General features: G+C 42.1%; 2 gene segments (V, D, J or C); one reads left to right on the top strand and one right to left on the bottom strand.

Annotated features, from left to right (window-relative positions):
* LOC125109330 (immunoglobulin kappa variable 2D-29-like) overlaps window positions 1-19,309 on the top strand; it is a 664,016-nt gene that overhangs the window by 536,163 nt on the left and 108,544 nt on the right.
* Window positions 4,321-19,309, bottom strand: part of LOC125109339 (immunoglobulin kappa variable 3-20-like) — a 67,828-nt gene continuing 52,839 nt past the window's right edge. The window contains 2 exon segments of the V gene segment in view: window positions 4,321-4,355; window positions 11,088-11,093. Of these exon segments, the coding sequence occupies window positions 4,335-4,355; window positions 11,088-11,093 (27 nt within the window).

A 19,309-nucleotide genomic window follows, 5' to 3' on the forward strand; every position in this document is an offset into this window, starting at 1 on the left:
GCCAAAGTCCTGCTCTTGTTCTAAAAACTTCCCCCAATAGCTTGCACATCAGCTAAGCTGAGTGTCCTTTAAAACAGGCACTACTTGGAGTCCTGGAGTCTGTGGTAGAGGATGGGTTCCCTCTTAGCAGGAACACCAGACCTCCTGGTCTCTATAAGGATGCTGGTTCCCAGAATTCCTGATTTATGCCTGTGAGATAATAGAAAATATATATATTCATCTCTGTCCAAAGTTCCTGGCTTACGGCTCCCAAAACCCTTGTATCTCCTAGGACATAAAAGCACTAGGAGAATCTTTTGCTCTGTGAAGAGGACCCTGAGTGGGCTCCTGGGTGGCCACTGGGCACCAAAAAGACCAAGCCATGATTACAAGGTTGGAACTTGCAGCCACATCACCTATCCTCTAGAGAAAGGAAAGGGGCTAAAATGGAGGTAATAATTGATCATGTCTACATAAGGAAGCCTCCGTTATATCCCTACAGAGCAGGGTTCAGACAGCTCCCATATTGGTGAGCACACCCAGCTTGGGGGTGACACACCCCAATGCCATGGGGACAGAAACCATTGATCCTCCCAGTCTTGGCCCTGTGAATCTCTCCATCGCTCTTCATCTGATCCTTTCTCATATCCCTGAGTAAACTAGTAAACACAAGTAGGTGATTCTCTGATTTCTGTGAGCTACTCTGGAAAATGTATCACACCAGAGGACAGGTCCATGGGAACCCCTACCAACAACTGCTCAAGGGCAGGGGCTCCTTCTCTGTGCCCTTCACTCCCATTAGATGATGAGACTCCTGATGGGCTAGTCCTTCTCTGGCGGGGCCTCCACACTGCCCTGTAGAGCCACGAGCAGCTGCTTTGGAGGATGAACTGTGGACACGAATCTACAGAGAGCAGACCCAGAGCCAGGACGTTGTGCCCCTGTGGAAACCATCTTCAAAGGGCTTGGTGTTCTCCACATAGCTTGTCAGGGGCTGCCACCTGCCAAAGATATTCAGATCAAGCATTTTGTGTAATCATGCCTAGAATTGCATATATTCAGGGGGTTTTTTCCAATTCCATGTGATATCAGGTTTAAATTACCCGAGATCTAATAGAACTACAAACTCTATTGTTTTAGCTTCTCCAGCATTTGATTGCCTGACAGTGACTTGAGTTGTGAGGTAACTTGAGGTTGACACAATTCTCACCAACACCTGACTAACACCTACATCAGGCTGGCACACGCGGAATTATCAGGTTATGCCCCTACTTTAATGCGTGATGGTTGGTATACTGATGCCCCGAGCAGCTCTGACCCCACACCCTGATCCACAGTGACTGTGGTTCACTGAAGACCCAGGAAAATGTCCGTCATAGGTACAAGTGGCCACTACACATTCAAACAGTTACCCAGTTCTTGATATTCTCACCTACAGAATCTCTTCTTGAACTGCAGAGTCATGGCTGTGGATGCCAAACATAAAAGCCAAGGGAGAGACACAACTTCTCACACAGAGCCAACAAGGAACCAGAACCCCTGATAGCAACTGTTTACACATCATGAAGAAGCCTCTATATGGGAAGGAGTCTTCTGAGCATCATAAGAGAAAGATAATGTAGAAGGAAACATTACAAAATGATTCTGTAATTACAAAAATTACAAAACATTACAAAATTCTTCTGCCCCATCCTCATACGAAGTGCTTCTCTTCAGAGATTTCTTTATTGTTATGGGGTGTGTGTGTATCTATCTGTCTGTCTGTCTATGTGTCTATCTATCTGGGGAGACAGAGAGAAGCATGACCGACACTCACCAGATTGTAACAAATGGTTACCACAAATGTCATCCTCAATGCCAGAAGTGTAAATTCTTTCTTTGTCCCTAATCTTTTCCCCAGGACTATGAGTTCTCTATTTGTGAGTGAGAGATTCTTTCCTACCCTTGTAGGTGTTTTACATTCATCTTCACATAGAGTATAATACACGAGGTCCCAGCTTGAATTTAATCCATTATTAAATTATTATTAAATTATCTAGGGGTGCCTGGGTGGCTCAGTGGGTTAAAGCCTCTGCCTTTGGCTCAGGTCATGATCCCAGGGTCCTGGGGTCAAGCCCCACATCGGGATCTCTGCTCAGCAGGGAGCCTGCTTCCCCCTCTCTCTCTGCCTGCCTTTCTTCCTACTTGTGATCTCTGTCTGCCAAATAAATAAATAAATAAATCTTTTAAAAAAATAAATTATCTAAAACTATTAACCTGGAAATAGCAGAACCCACAGACTCCTGAACCATCTCCAGTTCATTCTGGGATACGGAGATTGCCAACAATCAGCTGGAGTGGGAGTGGGACCTGTTTCCTCGTGGACATTAGCTGGCAGGAATCCAAACAGGATGGTCATTCACCTGGCAGTTATGGACTCTGGACTCTCATGTCTGTATTGTCAGGGTCTCTGGAGCTGGGCTATGAGCACTGTGTCCTGCCACAGATTCTGATTACCACAGGGAGATCCTGCTTCCCACGAAGGCAGTAAGGAATTTGTCTCTGTTAGGTTTCCTACAAACATAGAAGACATTTTAAAATGTCCTCTCTGAGGAGAGGGAATTCCACCCTGCTTTTGGCTACTTCCACTGCCACACCCACCATGGGATTTGCATATTGTCCCCTGGGGAGGACCTGCCTTGGAAGTCTGACATAAAGGTCAGCTCTGAGCTTGTGTCTACTTACTAGGACTCATCAGTTCAGCTTCTCAAAATGAGATTCCCTTCTCAGCTCCTGGGGCTGCTAATGCTCTGGGTCCCAGGTAAGAGTAGAGGGAGGATGATATGAGATATTGAGGTAAGGTGGGTAAGCTCGCCAGGTGCTAATGCTTCCCATGTGTATTCTGTCCAGGGGTTGCAATGTGTCTCATCTAGGGGAATTTAATTTTTAGACCTATGAAAATTAATAAGAAACTGAAAGAAACTAAGAACAGTGCTCTAGTGAAATCCTAAAAAAAGAAACAAAGAAAAAAAGGCCACTCTGTGCCCTCCAATGTTGGGTTATTTGTGAATATTAGATATTTTTGGAGTATGAATCAAATCAAGAATAATACTACAAAAAGCTTAAAATCATAAAAATGGCTCGTAATGTTTCTAATTAACCTGTATTTATCTCTCATTATTTTAGGATCCAGTGGGGAGGCCGTGCTGACACAGTCCCCACTCACCCTGTCTGTCACCCCCGGAGAGTCAGCCTCCATCTCCTGCAGGGCCAGTCAGAGCCTCGTACACAGTAATGGAAATACCTATTTAAATTGGTACCTGCAGAAGCCAGGCCAGTCGCCACAGATCCTGATCTATAAGGTGTCCACCCGAGTCTCTGGAGTCCCAGACAGGTTCAGTGGCAGCGGGTCAGGGACAGATTTCACCCTGACAATCAGCAGGGTGGAGGCTGATGATGTGGGAGTTTATTACTGTCAGCAAGATACACATGATCCTCCCACAGTGTTTCAGTCCCGAGCACAAACCTCTCTGGTGGTCCCCACTGGGCACATGTGTTGCCTGAGTAGGGAGCAGGCACAGTAGAAGCTCTGAGCTGGCATCAGAGGCAGGTGCTGGGAAATGCAGGGCAGTAACTTGCAGCTGAGTGCTCTGGACCGAGTCCTGGCTGCTGGGTGCAAACAGCCTCAGTGGGGCACAACCAGCTCCAGAAGGGACATGATCAACCTGCGGGATGATCGGTGAGCTGCCAGAGACAACTGCCCTGAACCTCACCCTGACCCTCCTGGCATGTGTGTAGGGGTCAGGAACCATTACTCAGCCTGAGCATCAGAAACCTGAGCCACTTATGCGACAACTACAAGTACCATACATTTTGGAGCTAACAGATTTTGCTATATTTTCTATAGGATAATATTTGATATCATGCAGAAATTATGTGTTTTCTATTTCCACTCTCTCACCTTCTTCTTTCCCAGTTACACTAACTGCTCATGTACGATGTTCTCCATGGAAAAAAGGATATCCTTTTTCTTACAACAGAAATAAAAACCATTGTTCAAATAGGTTCCACTTTTAAACATAAAACCCCAAATCTTTAACCCTATACAAGAAAATATATAGCAGAATACATGGAGATAGGAGTACAGGGTAGGAAGATCAGATCCAGGAAAGCATATCTGGTTTCCATTCCTAATTCTTCTGGTCAAGGAAAGGGTCCTAAAAGCAGTAACTTCCAATCCCAACGACTATAGAGTTATTCAGGCACCAGAAAACGGAACAAAAACCCACAGTCTTGAGACCCCACACTAGTACCTTATAATCACCAGAGAGTAAGCCCAGGGAAGGAGGCTCAGCAGCACCGGGCACATTCCTATATCACACACAGCACCTTGGTCTCTCAAGGCTGACCCCAGTGTTCTTGTCTCAACACAAGGAGGGGCTTGATGCTCATAATAACCTCTCCTTGTCCTTTAAGGTAGGTCAACTGTATAAAAATTATAGCTATCAAAGCAATGTGACAAGATATTCTGTGGTCTTAGGGTACGAGTGGGTAAGAAGGACATAAATCTCAACCATAGAAAATTCCACAGAAAATGGAGGGGAATTTGGGGATCAGGATACAGTACCTTACTACAGTAATTCAGTTACTTAAAGTTGCTGTCCATGGAAATTCATGTTTTCCCATTGGGGCCTCAAAGGGATCCTAGAAACTAGCAAATTCCTTCTCACCATTTCTCAAGGGAAAAAGATCTCCAGGGTTCAGAAAGTGCCTTACCAGGGATCATTCAGTAAAGCAATGAGAATTGTAGTTTGAGAGACAAAATCTAAATGATTCCACTTTGCACTTGATTCCTATAAAATTAAAACCTTCATGTAACGTTTCTCTACTTTCTCCCAGAAGACAACATACAAGTGACTTTGATCATTTCTTTCCTTTATCTTAATTGAACTTTATAAGCAGAAGTTTATTTTGAGAGAAAAGAGGACGTAGCTCGCTTCCAAGCAGAACTCACTCATTTTCCAGAAGAACCTATAGAGTTCACTTAATATTCTTTAATTTAGATATAATGGTCATATTCCCTGTTTTATTTTTCTTAAGTAGGCAAATATGTTAATACTACCACAGAGTCCTCAGAGTGAGGAAGGAGATGAGGATAGCCTTGTCCCTCCCAGGCAGTCAGAAAGGAAGGATGGCTACAGATGCCAAAGTCCAGCTTTCATCTCCAAAAATTCTCCAACAGCTCCCTCTTCCACTCAGCTGAGTGTCCTTTACAAAATGCACATTTTGGGGAGGGTAGTGCCTGGGTGACTCAGTTGGCTAAGCCTCTGCCTTTGGCTGAGGACATGATCTTGGGTCCTGGGGTCAGGTTTCCTGCTCAACCAGAGTCTACATCTCTCTCTCTCTCCTTCTGCCCCTTCCCCCTCGCATGCACACTCACGCTCACCGACCCTCTTTCCCTCTCTCAAATAAATAAATTCTTAAGATCAAAAAAACAATTAATTAAAAAAAAAAAAGACAGGCACTGCTTGGAGCCCTGGAGTCTGTGGTAGAGGACGGGCTCCCTTCCAGTGGGAACACCAGGCCCTCCAGCCTGTATAAGGATGCTGGTTCCCAGAATTCCTGATTTATGCCTGTGAGATAATAGAAAATATATATAGTCATCTCCGTCCAAAGTTCCTGGCCCAGGGCTCTCAAAACCCTTGTCATCTCCTAGGACATAAAAGCACTAGGAGCTTCTTTTATTCTGTGAAGAGGACCCCGAGTGGGCTCCTGGGTGGGCACTAGGCACCAGAAAGACAAAGCCATGATTACAAATTTGGAACTTGCAGCCACATCACCCATCCTCTAGAGAGGGGAAAGGGGCTAAAACGGAATTAATAATTGATCATGTCTATGTAAGGAAGCCTCCATTATAACCCCACAGAGCAGGGTTCAGACAGCTCCCATATTTTTGAGCACATCCAGCTGGGGGGTGACACACCCCAACGCCATGGGGACAGAAACCATTGCACTCAGGATCCTCCCAGTCCTTGCCCTGTGAATCTCTCCATCTAGCTCTTCATCTGATCCTTTCTCATATCCCTTAGTAAACTAGTAAACACAAGTATGTGATTCTCTGAGTTCTGGAAAATGTATCACACCTGAGGATGGGTCAATGGGAACCCCCCACCCAAAAGTGGTCAAGGGCAGGGGCTCCTTCTTGAGCCCTTCACTCCCATTAGACGATGAGACTCCTGATGGGCTAGTCCTTCTCAGGCGGGGCCTCCACACTGCTCTGTAGAGCCATAGGCAGCTGCTCTGGAGGATGAAGTGTGGACACAAAGCCACTGAGAGCAGACCCAGAGCCAGGAGGCATGCCCCTGAGGAAACTCCATCATGAAAGTGCTTGGTGTCCTCCATACAGCTGGTCAGGGACTGCCACCTGCCAAAGATATTCAGATCAAGCATTTTGTGAATCATGCCTAGAATTGCATATATTCACGTTTTTTTTTTTAATTCTGTATGATATCTGCTTTAAATAACCTGAGATCTAACAGAAATACAAACTCTATTCGTTCAGTTTCCCCAGGGTTTTGATTGCCCGACAGTGACTTGAGTTTTGAGGTAATTTGAGGTTGACATAATTCTCACCAACAACTGACTAACACCTACATCAGGCTGACAAATGCAGAATCATCAGGTTATGTCCCTACTTTAATGAAGGATGGTTGGTAAACTGATGCCCCAAGCAGCTCTGAACCTGCACCCTGTTCCGCAGTAACTGTGGTTCACCGAAGGCCTCTGAAATTGTCCGTCATAGGTACAGGTGACACCAAATTATTAAAAGTTTTATCCCAGTCCTTGCTATTCTCACCTACAGAATCTCATTTTCAACTACAGACTCAGATATATGGATGCTGAACATAAAAGCCAAGTGAGAGACACAGCTTCTCACATAGAGCTAACAAAGAACCAGTTCCCCCAACATAAATTGGTTACAAATGATGAGGAAGCCTCTGTGTGGGAAAGGAAAACATTATTTCCTGGGAAATGGGAAATATTGTTCATTCTGTCCATCCTCTTAGACAATGTTGACTTGAGAAATATCTTCATATGATATGGTGTGTGTGTGAGTGTGTCTACCTTATCTAATATGTACCATATGGTATGTATGTGTCTATCATCTGTCTGTCTTGCCTACTATCCTCCTATCTAACAGTCTCTCTGGGGAGAGAGACAGAAGTATGACAGGATACACATCACATTGTAACAATCAATTGCCACATACATCATACTCGCTGTCTGAAGCATACAATTCTGCCTTCACTCCTATTCTCTTCTCCAGGACTATGAATTCTCCTTGTGTAAGAGAGAGATCTTTTCTACCTGTCATGTTCCTCTCACTTTCATCTTTTCAAAGAGTAGATAACTCACAAGGATCTAGCATGAGTTTAATCCATTTTAAATCATTATTAAATTGTCTAAAACCATTAACCTGGAAACAGCAGATCCCAGAGACTCTAGTTCATCCTGGGATCTGGAAATCACCAGACAATGAGCTGGAGTGGGAGTGGGACCTGTTTTCTCCTGGACATTAGATGACAGGAATCCAGGCAGGATGGCCTTTCACCTGCCAGAAATGGACTCTGGACACACATGCCTGTATCATCAGGGTCTCTGGAGCTTTCTCAGAAGGCAGGGCTATGAGCACTGTGTTCTGCCACAGATCCTGATTATCCCAGGGAGATCCTGCTTCCCCCGAAGGCAGTAGGGAATTTGTCTCTGTTAGTTTCCCTCCAAACACAGAAGACATTTTAAGTTACTACACTCCCAGGAGAGGAACCTGCACTCTGCCTTTGGCTCTTTCCACTCTACCACAGGCACCACGGGATTTGCATTTTGTCCCTTGGGGAGGACCTTGCCTTGGAAGTCTGACATAAAGGTCAGTTCTGAGCTTGTGTTTACTTACTAGGACTCATCAGTTCAGCTTCTCAAAATGAGTTTCCCTTCTCAGCTCCTGGGGCTGCTGATGCTCTGGGTCCCAGGTAAGAGCAGAAGGAGGATGAGTAAGGAGACTGTGGTGAGGAGGGTGAGCTGTCTGGGTGTTGTTAGTCCCTATGTGTGCTCTGTCCAGGAGTGAGGTTGACCTCCAATAGGGGAATTTGGTTTTGAGATCAGTGAAAATTATGAGGAAACTACAGTGCTTTAGCGAAATGCTGAAAAAAAAAAAAAATGAGGTCACTCTGTGCCCTGCAATTCTTGGGTTATCCATGGAGATTGGAAATACTTAGAGTAGGAATCAACTCACAAAATAATACTTAGCCTATCATCAATGAAATTTAAAATCATAAAAATGGCTTATAATGTTTCTCCACAACCTATACTTATCTCTCAATATTTTAGGATCCAGCAGGGTTATCGTGCTGACACAGATCCCGCTGTTTCTGTCTGTCACCCCCGGAGAGCTGGCCTCCATCTCCTGCAGGGCCAGTCAGAGCTTCGTATACAGTAATGGAAACACCTCTTTGCATTGGTTCCGGCAGAAGCCAGTCCCCACAGCTCCTCATCTATAAGGTTTCCAATCATTTCACTGGGGTCATGGACAGGTTCAGTGGCAGCAGGTCAGTGACAGATTTCACCCTGACAATCAGCACGGTGGAGGCTGACAATGTGGGAGTTTATTACTGTCAGCAAAGTATACAGTATCCTCTCAGTGGTTCAGGCCTGAACACAAACCTCTCAGTTTGGCGGTCCCCACTGGGCACGTGTGTTGGATGAGCAGGTAGCGGGCCCAGCAGAGACTCTGAGCTGGTATCAGAGGCAGGTGCTGGTGAACCCAGGGCAGTAACGTGCAGATGAGTGCTCTGCACTGAGTCTGGACCCCTGGGAGAAAACTGCCTCAGCGGGGCACAACCAGCTCCAGAAGGGACATGATCAGCCCGTCCGCTGAGCAGTGAGCTGCCAGCGACAGCCACCGGAAACCTTACCCTGACCCTCCTGGCTTGTGTGCATGGGTCAGGGACAATTACTCAGCCTGAGGGTCAGAAACCTGAGGCATATTTGTGGCAAGACAATTACATACATTTTTGAGCTAAGAAATTCTGTGATATTTTCACTAGGATAATATTTGATATCCTTCAGAATTTATTATTGCTTATTTTCCCACTCTCTGAATTTCTTCTTTCCCTGTTACACTGTTTTTGTGCTATATTCTCTAAATAACATTCTATACACACTAACCCCACAGGAAATATGGCTGAGAATCATTAGTATACCTTTCTCTTCAAGCTCCCGAACAGACTTGGAAACCCATAGCAGATATAAGCTCCTAATCCTGTAGAGACGATGTCCATATATACAATGAAATTTTACTCAGCCATAAAAAGAATGAAGTCGAGCCATTTGGGACAACATGGATGGACCAGTAGGGTATTATGTGAGATGAAGTAAGTCCAGAGAAAGACAAACATTATATGATTTCATTTATATGTGGAATCTAAAACAGAAAGCAAAACAAACAAACAAACCCCAAAGCATAAAGACCCATGAATACAGAGACCAAACTGGTGGTTGCCTGAGGGAAAGGAACAGGCGGGAGGGGATGAACATGTGAAGGAGATTGGGAGGAGCGGACTTCCAGTTATGGAATGAGTAAGTCACAGGGATGAAAGGAACAAGGAAGGGAATATAGTCTATGATACTGCAACAGTGTTGTGCAGAGAGAGACGGTAGCTACACTTGAAATGAGCTGAGCAGAGCATACCGATGTGTCAAAAGAGAATTATGAGAATTCTTCAGGGAATTTAGGATCTCGGTTTTGAAAACTGCTACAGCAACATAAGCTAAGTAGCCACAGTCCTAGAAGTAAATGTTAAATTTAAATATTGTCACATTTGATGAAGAGCACTATTTTATATAAAACTTCATACTAAACAATCTTTAATAAGACAATTTTAAGATTAGTTGTAATTAAAGGGACAGGTAGAATGTAATAAACAGGTGTTTTGAAGTGTATGAAATTATGGAGCTACTGTCAGTTTCATGTTTTTTATCTACATACTGCAAGAAATGTCAGAAGAAACATTAAGATATCATTGTATAGATTTTATGAAGTTCAGGAATGTTCCCTCTCTCCCTATATTTTGAAGCATTTTAATCAGGAACAGATGCTGGATTTTTTCAAATGCTTTTTCTGCATCATTGAGAGGACCATGATGTTCTTCTCTCTTCTCTTATTGATTTGTTCTATCACATTGATTGATTTGCAAAGATATGGACCCTCAACTCTATGGTCAAATAATTTTCGACCAAGCAGGAAAAAATATATAGTGGAAAAAGACAGTCTCTTCAATAAATGGTGCTGGAAAATTCTACAGTTATATGAAGAAGAATGAAAAGCGACCATTCTCTTACACCGTACACAAAGATAAACTTGAAATGGATAAAAGACCTCAATGTGAGACAAGAATCCATCAGAATCCTAGAGGAGAACATAGGCAGTAACCTCTTCGATATCAGCCACAGCAACTTCTTTCAAAGGCAAAGGACACAAGAGCGAAAATGAATTTTTGGGACTTCATCAAGATCAAAAGCTTCTGCACAGCAAAGGAAACAGTCAACAAAACAAAGAGGCAACCCACGGAATGGGAGAAGATATTTGCAAATGACAGTGCAGACAAAAGGCTAATATCCAGGTCTATAAAGAAATTCTCAAACTCAACACACACAAAACAGATAATCATGTCAAAAAATGGGCAGAAGACATGAACAGACACTTTCCCAATGAAGACATACAAATGGCTACTAGACACATGAAAAAATGTTCATCATCACTAGCCATCAGGGAGATTCAAATTAAAACCACATTGAGATACCACCTAACACCAGTTAGAATGGCCAAAATTAGCAAGACAGGAAACAAGATGTGTTGGAGAGGATGTGGAGAAAGGGGAACCCTCTTACACTGTTGGTGGGAATGAAAGTTGGTGCAGCCAATTTGGAGAACAGTGTGGAGATTCCTTAAGAAATTAAAAATAGAGCTTCCCTAAAGATGGCGGCCTCCCGGTCTCCGGCCCGGAGGAGCCGAGAGCCCGGGGCCCCACTCCTCAGTGCGCCCTCAGAGAACAGCGCCAAATGACTCCCGTCACCCTGGCCTCTGGCCGCGCTCCGAGCTGACCGAGCCTGCGACCGGTTCAAGGCAACCCTGAGCTGAGAGTCACTCCTCGGCTCTGTCTCTGCAGCCGGCTTCCCCGTTCTAATACCGGTAAGCTCTGCGACACTGAGACACCCCCGATCCTTCTGCGACCCTGCGGGACCTGAGGCCGCGCTTACCCCGCCTGGGCTTCACCCCAGTTAAGCCTCTGGAGCGATGTCCCTCAGCGGAACAGACTTTTAAAAGTCTTGATTTTGCTCTGTTGCTCCGCCGCTCTCGGGAGACGGCCCCTCCCCCCGCGGTCTATCTTCCCGTCGCTTTGGATTCACTTCTCCGCCAGTCCTACCTTGCAGAAAGTGGTTGATTTTCTGTTTCTGGAATTGCTGTTCTTCTCTTCAATCTCCCGTTGGATTTGTAGGTGTTTGCAATCTTTAGATAAGCTATTTAGCTGATCTCCCGCTACCCGAAGTAGTCTCAGCCTGCTACTTCTCCGCCATCTTGACTCCTCCCCCCAATTTTACATTCTAATTCATACAAAATAGAATTACAAAATTCTTTTTAGACTGTAAATACGGAAAAATATAATTATTCAGAAATAACATGATCATGTATCTTAAACATTAAAAAGAATAATGATTTGTAGAAATTTAAAGAATTATGAAGACCACAGTAAGAATAAAACAAAATTATATGTAATTCTGTCAGAATAACTGGACTTAGATTTGCTTGTTTTGTGGTTTCTCTGCACTCCTACAGCTTGCCATGACAATGATGTGCCATGGGGAGTCACCATACTCTGTCTTGGCCCCAGATCAAAAACAATCCCTAGACTGGAGAACCATTCAATTCCCTGCAGAAGAACCACACAGCTGAGTCCTGTGTGCATTATCCAAATTATTGTCAACCTGAACATCCCATGAATATAGAAACAAATGCTTAGTATGGCAAGCCACTGAGTTTTTGACTGGTTTGTTAATACAGTGTGTAAAATCTGGCTAATACAGATTTTACGCATCTTCCCATAGAAATTGACAGGTTTTATTAAACATGATGGCATAAAAAAAGGAATCTTGGGAATCCATTCATAAGAAGATATAAAACAAAGAAATGTTTAAAAAAATATTTGAATTAAAAGTGTAAAATTCACCCCATTGTAGAAACATCTAAGATTACTTTGATTAATGATGACAAATTCTGTAGATCATTCTGACTTATTAAGTGTGATTAAATCTAAAGTACCTAAATAAAATTGTATATGTGAATGTATGTCCATAGGCATATATATATGCATGTATGTATAATATATGTACATGTAGATACATTTTTTTTATGTTTGTACAATTATCTTATACATTAAATGGATTAATATGAGTCCAGTAACTCCCCATAAATAACTAACTGGTGTCCAGGACCAGATATATAACTAACCTGGCTTGAAGAATTTTCCTTAATATCTTTGTTTCTAAATCATATACCAATTAGTATACTTATCTGAATATACGTTTTCTCACTCAATGGAGGTCCTAATGGTTTGAATGGAGTTATTTCTTCCTACAAACCATTATAGCCCATGAAAGCCCTATTATCTCTAAGTCCACATTCATGTGATGAATTCCAGGTATGAGATATTATCCAATCTTTTTTTTTCATTTAATGGTGAAATCTATTAACACTCTGATAACATAGGTCACAGCTCTTGCAATTTACAGAGAAAATAACGACTAAATGAAACTACCAACATTAAACATTAAACAGACTGACTGAAAAATGAATTCATGGGTAATATCACTTGTCCTCAAGTGGGGCATAAGGGACAGAACTCAGCCTTCGGAGAGGAAGCATATCAGAATCTTGGGAAAGGGAAGTTATCAAGTTTGATTCTTTAACAATATGTGTTACCATCTCAATTTCATCCTACAAATATTAATATTTGTTTTATCAACAGTTGGCATGTCTCTAAAATATCAGTTGAATGATTTCTCTGGCCTTGTTGGTGAATTTGAGGATAAAATTACAATTTGGAGATGCATAGTCAATGTGTTAAATATTTTAGACTGTTCCTTAGGTAATGATCCCCCCTTATTTTATACATAATTAACACTGAAGAAACTTGGATGAAATTGGAACAATTTAACAGGTTGTTCTGTAGCCAAAAGAAACCAAGGGGGAAACAAGTCAACCTATGTCCTAAGAACTTTTAACAGAGAACCCCAGTGCACAGACCATCGGGGCATATATGAACTACCTCATTTCCCACTTTCCCAAGTAAGAAAAGAGACATGAAGACAGAATGAAACATTTATTACCAGGAGTGAAATACTGACTAGTCAGTTACTAGAGATACAAAAACAAGAGCTTTCAGTTCCAGATGAACCCAGATATTTCCTTTTTTTATGAATTGTTTCTGTAAATGGGGACAAATTTATGCCTGAGGTTTGTCAGAGAATTTTGCTGCTATGATGCCACTTTGCTGCTCTTCCCAAGGATGATTTTGAGAAAAGGAAATCACAACAGTACATTAAATTCAAAGGTTATATATGATGACAGCAGAAATAGTCAATTCACTGACACAGACTACTGGTTTTGACAAATTATCAGACCTGGAAAAAAATAAGATCAAAAGATTGGAGTCAAAGTCATTTTGGAAAGAGCTGAAAAATGGGCCAAGATTGAAAATAATAGCTTCCCATTGGTCCCAAAGGGCCATTATCAAACAGAAGGCTGTCAATAATTACATGATCCAGGGCGCCTGGGTGGCTCAGTGGGTTAAGCCGCTGCCTTCGGCTCAGGTCATGATCCCAGGTCCTGGGTTCAAGCCCCGCATCGGGCTTTCTGCTCAGCAGGGAGCCTTTAATTAAAAAAAATAAATAATAATTACATGATCCTATAGGTCAATGTTGGATCCCACTATGGTGTGATGATCTGTTCCCCACAGATTCATATGTTGAAATCTTAAACTACAAGGTGATCATATTATGCAATTGGGCCTTTGGTAGGTGATTGGGCCATGAGGATGGAGCACACATGATGGGACTTGTGCCTTAAAAAGAGACCCCACTGAGCTCCTTGGTTCATTCAACCATGTCCAGACACAGCAGGAAGGAACCATCTGGGAAGCAGAATGTGAGTCCTCACCATTACTAAATTAGCCAGCAACTTGATCTTGGACTCCACAGCCTCCAGAACTGTGAGAAATATATTTCTGTTGTTTACACGCTGCCCAGGCTAAGGTTCTTTCCAGTGTAACAACCCAAACAGACTAGGAGAGTCACCTTTCCCAGCTTTCCCAGGAAGCCTAATGAACAAACATCATGACATCATAGATGGAAGTCCATGTGTAGGCTCAAGGATATGGATTCATCTAACTGAAGGTAGCAGGATTACTAGCACATGTTCTGTGATTGAGCCATTTCATAAAAGAAGACATTAGGGCTAATTCAAGCAGAAAGGTATTTATTATCATGAATTGGGTAAATCAAAAATGTGTAGAGAGACCAGATGAGCAGGCTCAGGCAACTCCCTGTTTCAGTCTCTCAAATACCCTAGTATTTTCTATGATCAGAAAAGCTATGGCTCTGGCAAAGGCCATCTGGCAAATCAGAAAGCTATGTGCTTCAGACTGTGCTGCCTGGTTCCCACTGCAGAGAAGTGAGCCCCTCTGGCCATGTTTCTCCTCCCCTCTCTCTGTGAGAACCATTCTACAGGAATGCATCGGATAATCAGAGTCTTAATGGCACCTGCAGTGAAGAGTACCAAGGCAATATGGTTTAGCCTTTCCAGAACCTTCCACACAAAAAGACCTGAGGGAACCCTGAGGACAGAAATACTAAGGAAGCTTTTTCACAATAACTACACAAGTCAGGCGTCCATTTATGTCTCCTAAATAATTTCCCTTTCTCTAATCCTTCTTTTTAAAAAAATTGTTAAGCAAAACAAAAACAAAATGAAACAACCCCACAGGATCAAAATGGTGTCACTTAAGTTAAGGCTCTGTGTTAGAAAACCAAGATTTAACACCTCAACTAAATGCAATTTCACCCCCAGGAATGCAATCGTTAACCAGCTGAACTGGAATTTCCCGGTCAAAACTAGTAGCCTACCCATTGATAGACCCCTTTCATTCCTTTTTGGAGGGCAACTTTCCCTAAAACAATGCGTTCTTTGCTAATAATTTTCTTTTTTCTGCTCTCTCTCTGCCTTCCAAATATCTTTGTAAATATCTTTTGCACACAGATAGGTACTGCCAAATACTGATACCAGTTCACATGATGGTAATTGAGCACATGCATCATTTGGAAGTCATGTACAGAATCTTTTTTTAAAGATTTTATTTATTTGACAGCAATAGAGCACAAACAGGTAGAGCGGCAGGCAGAGGAAGAGGGAGAAACAGGCTCTCCACCAAGCAGGAAGCTTGATGCAAGGCTTGATCACAGGACTCTGGGATCATGATCTGAGCTTAAGGCAGACACTTAACCAACTAAGCCACTCCAGGGCCTCATATATAGAATTTGGGAAAGTCTTGCTGAGATGTGTATTTTAGCTTATTATTTTGTTAAGGCTTTATTTATTTATTAGAGACAAAAAGAGCAAAAGAGAGCACCAGCAGGGAAGAGAGGGAGAAGCAGCCTCCCCCCTGAGCAGGAAGCCTGATGGGGCTCAATCCCAGGACCCAGGGTTCATGAAGTGAGCCAAAGAAAGACTCTTTTAGCTTATTATTACATTGAGGATTAATTCATTTCCATTGAATATTACGTGGAAGCTCCTCAATTGTACAGAATTTTGGAAAATGGCAAATTTGTTCTCATTTGCCTCAAGTTCCAACAGACTATATATTCCCTGCAAATTTATGGGAGAATAAGATCTCACTTCCTGCTTTAACTTTTGAGAATTGGCAAATGTGACTAGCAGCTAGATGGCAATGCCCACGTCCCTGTCTTCTCCTTAAGGTACTTTCCACACTTTAGAACCTGGTGTCTGAGAGTCAATGCACCTTTGTATTACAAAAGTAGTCTTAATCAATACTAATGTGAAAGAGAATAACTGTATCTACCCATAAGGCCCTGAATTTGAATTTCACCTACTTTTCTTGTGTCACATAATATTAATCTGCTTTTCACTTTTCTCAACCATTTAAATGAAAAAGCAATTTTTAGCATACAAGTCCCTCAAAAGCGGGCAGTGGGCCTGATGGAGTCCATGAACCATAGTTTGCCAATTCCTGATCTTGCTTTTCTACCGAGGCTGAATTCAGATTCTCAGCTATGAGACTTCTTCTTACAATCAGAGATTCAGAACAAACACAATACTGGGACTTCCTATCTGATATGCTGTACGTGATTCTCCAACTAGAATTCAGATGCCCTGCTTCTAAAAGTCGAGTTTCCTGGTGCTGTGATAGAACAATGAACTGCTTCTTTCTGTTTTAAAGACAGAGTTTGAAGACTAATGGACTTCCTTCTGTCCGTTGTCCCCCTCAAATCCTGTCTTGAGTTTTATAAGCCTGAGGGGAGAATGGTGCCGAGCTATAGTGAACATGCTATCACAAGAGAATGAGTCCGTGCTTTGAGGATGACATCTGTCCAATTCCACAAGCTCATCAAGAGAAGAACTGTCCATGTACTAATGAACCATATGGACGCATATCCTACTAACAAAATTCTATTCACATGGCTCAGCAAACAAATGTGCAGAGCTACATTTCAGCCCTATTAATTCCCTTTAGCTGGGCACATTTCTGCAGTGCACAAACTGTGCTCCTCTACAGAGCACTCCTGAGTCCCCAGCCTCTGCTTCTAAACAAATATCTCTTGATTTCATCCCTATTGTTCAGCGCCCTCAAATAGGAGCTCTGCTCATGACCTCCATTGAAGAATAGCTTCAAACAAAAAAAGGGAGGAAGAAATATGGTATCTCCTAATCATGACAAAGAAGATACTCTATATTCAGGTTTTCCACGTGACTCTGTAAAGAGGTGACATGGCAACAAGCCAGAGCAATGAGAACGGTAATGCCCTGCTGTCATTGAGAAGAACACAGCTATTACATGTTTGTTAACAGGAGGGTGCTACCAAGAGTAGTCATAGATGCACCTGCCCTGTCGTTATTCTCCTTGACAAACAATACTGACTTTGTTGGATAAAAAAGAGTAAAGGAAACCTCATCTAAGCTGGGAAGTTCTCCTACACATACCATTCCATGGTTAGAGTCTGTGTAACCAACGGTAAGAAGAAGTGTAAGAATTATCTCGACAAGGGAGGACATTTTTCATGTAGGAATTCACTTCCTGCTTGTAAGAAAAAGAAGGATGATCTCTCCCTGCAAGCAGCAACAACTGCTTGCAGCCAATGAGAAACCACCACAACCTCCAACTGTCCTTCTCCAGTGAGCATTTTTTCAAAACAACCCTCCCCAATCTCCTCCTAATGCATAATAAAAGTGGACCTTCCTTTTCCCTCTTCAGACTCAGCAGCAGTTTGCCATAGTTTGCTTCGATCCAAATTGCAATGCTTCTCCTTTTCTGAAGTAAGATTCTTTTGCTAGTAAAATAACTGGCTACTTGTTGTTTAAGGATGACAAGTGCACTAATAGAATTATTATATCAGAATATGATAACATTAAATATTCGTAGTAGGGGGCCAGGGAGAAGGGCAGAAGGAGATGGAGAGAGAGAATCTTAAGCAGTCTCCACACTCCACACAGAGCCCAATACAGAGCTTGATGTCACGTCCCTGAGATCGTGACCTGAGCTGAAATTAAGAGTCTGAAGCTGAACTGACTGGGCCACCCAGGTGCCTCATCATTGCTGATTTTTAATGTCAACACATAAGTAAAGCTCTCCAGGGCCCTGGTTAGGGATATGAATCGACCATTGTATGACATCTATTAGGAAGGGGGCCTGGTTTAGCTCCTTGGTTCCTAAATTCCTGTACAAATCCATAGGTTTTCAGTATCATAGAAAGCAAAGAGAAAGATAAAACACTGTCTTCGATGGAGACATACTTTGGTCATTCATTTTTTAATTTTCTTAACCTATTAGGAACAAGTTGATTTTAAAACTTTTATGGGGGCACCTGGGTGGCTCAGTGGGTTAAGCCGCTGCCTTCGGCTCAGGTCATGATCTCAGGGTCCTGGGATCGAGTCCCGCATCGGGCTCTCTGCTCAGCGGGGAGCCTGCTTCCCTTCCTCTCTCTCTGCCTACCTCTCTGTCTACTTGTGATCTCTGTCTGTCAAATAAATAAATAAAAATCTTTAAAAAAATTTTAAAAAACTTTTATGGAAGTTTAATGAACAAATAAAAATAAAGACAACATTTAAGAACAAAGTGGTAGAACAGCCAGAGAATGAACGAAAATCTATTACCTATTTTATTTATTTATTATTTATTTATGGTTAACATACAACGTTAGTTTCAGGTATACAATGTAGTGATTGAACATTTCTATACCTTATGCAAAGCTCACCATGGTAAGAGTTACCGTCTGTCACCATCCAAAGTTATGAAATATCATTGGCTATATTCTCTATGCTGTACCATACATCCCCATGACTTATTTATTTTAGAACGGGAAGTATTACCTATTCTTTGAAACCATTTTTTCCCTGTAAGTGCATCACAGTATGAATAAAAATGTTTCTGTATGGTATACATTGGCTTTACAAATGTGTTTGAATCCAACGAACTATTTCTTTTAGATTCAATCCTATGGAGAAAAATCTTTCAACATTTTTAATAAAAAGTTAATGTTGATAAGAAGATATGAAAAGATAACATGAAAAAGAATAAGTAGATCGATATCACCTATAAACATAAATGCATAAATGTAGATAAAATTTTAATATTTTCTTCCCCTTATATTATAAAAATATGGTGACAAGATATAGTAAATTTCAAGAATATTAGGAATTAGAAAGAACGTAAAAATACTTCAACATTAGGAAGTTCATATGAATAAAATGGTGGTTTTCATTTTGTCTGATTTAAAATCATATGGAAATAGTTAAGAGAGCTTGGCATGTGTGCAGGGAATTCTTGGGAAGGTTGAGCATGATGTATGTATTTGGATTTTCAGAGGAAGTACTTCGGGATGAAGGATCAGTTTCTTGGAGAAAGATTCTCTCAGGCACATGTCGAACATCATGAGACCCTCTGTGACTCCCAATCCCAGCTTCCATGGCAAGGACCCTCAGAGTATCATTTCCTTCCACCTTCCTCTT

Source organism: Lutra lutra, chromosome 9 (genome assembly GCF_902655055.1).
Source record: "Lutra lutra chromosome 9, mLutLut1.2, whole genome shotgun sequence".
Lineage (NCBI taxonomy): Eukaryota > Metazoa > Chordata > Mammalia > Carnivora > Mustelidae > Lutra > Lutra lutra.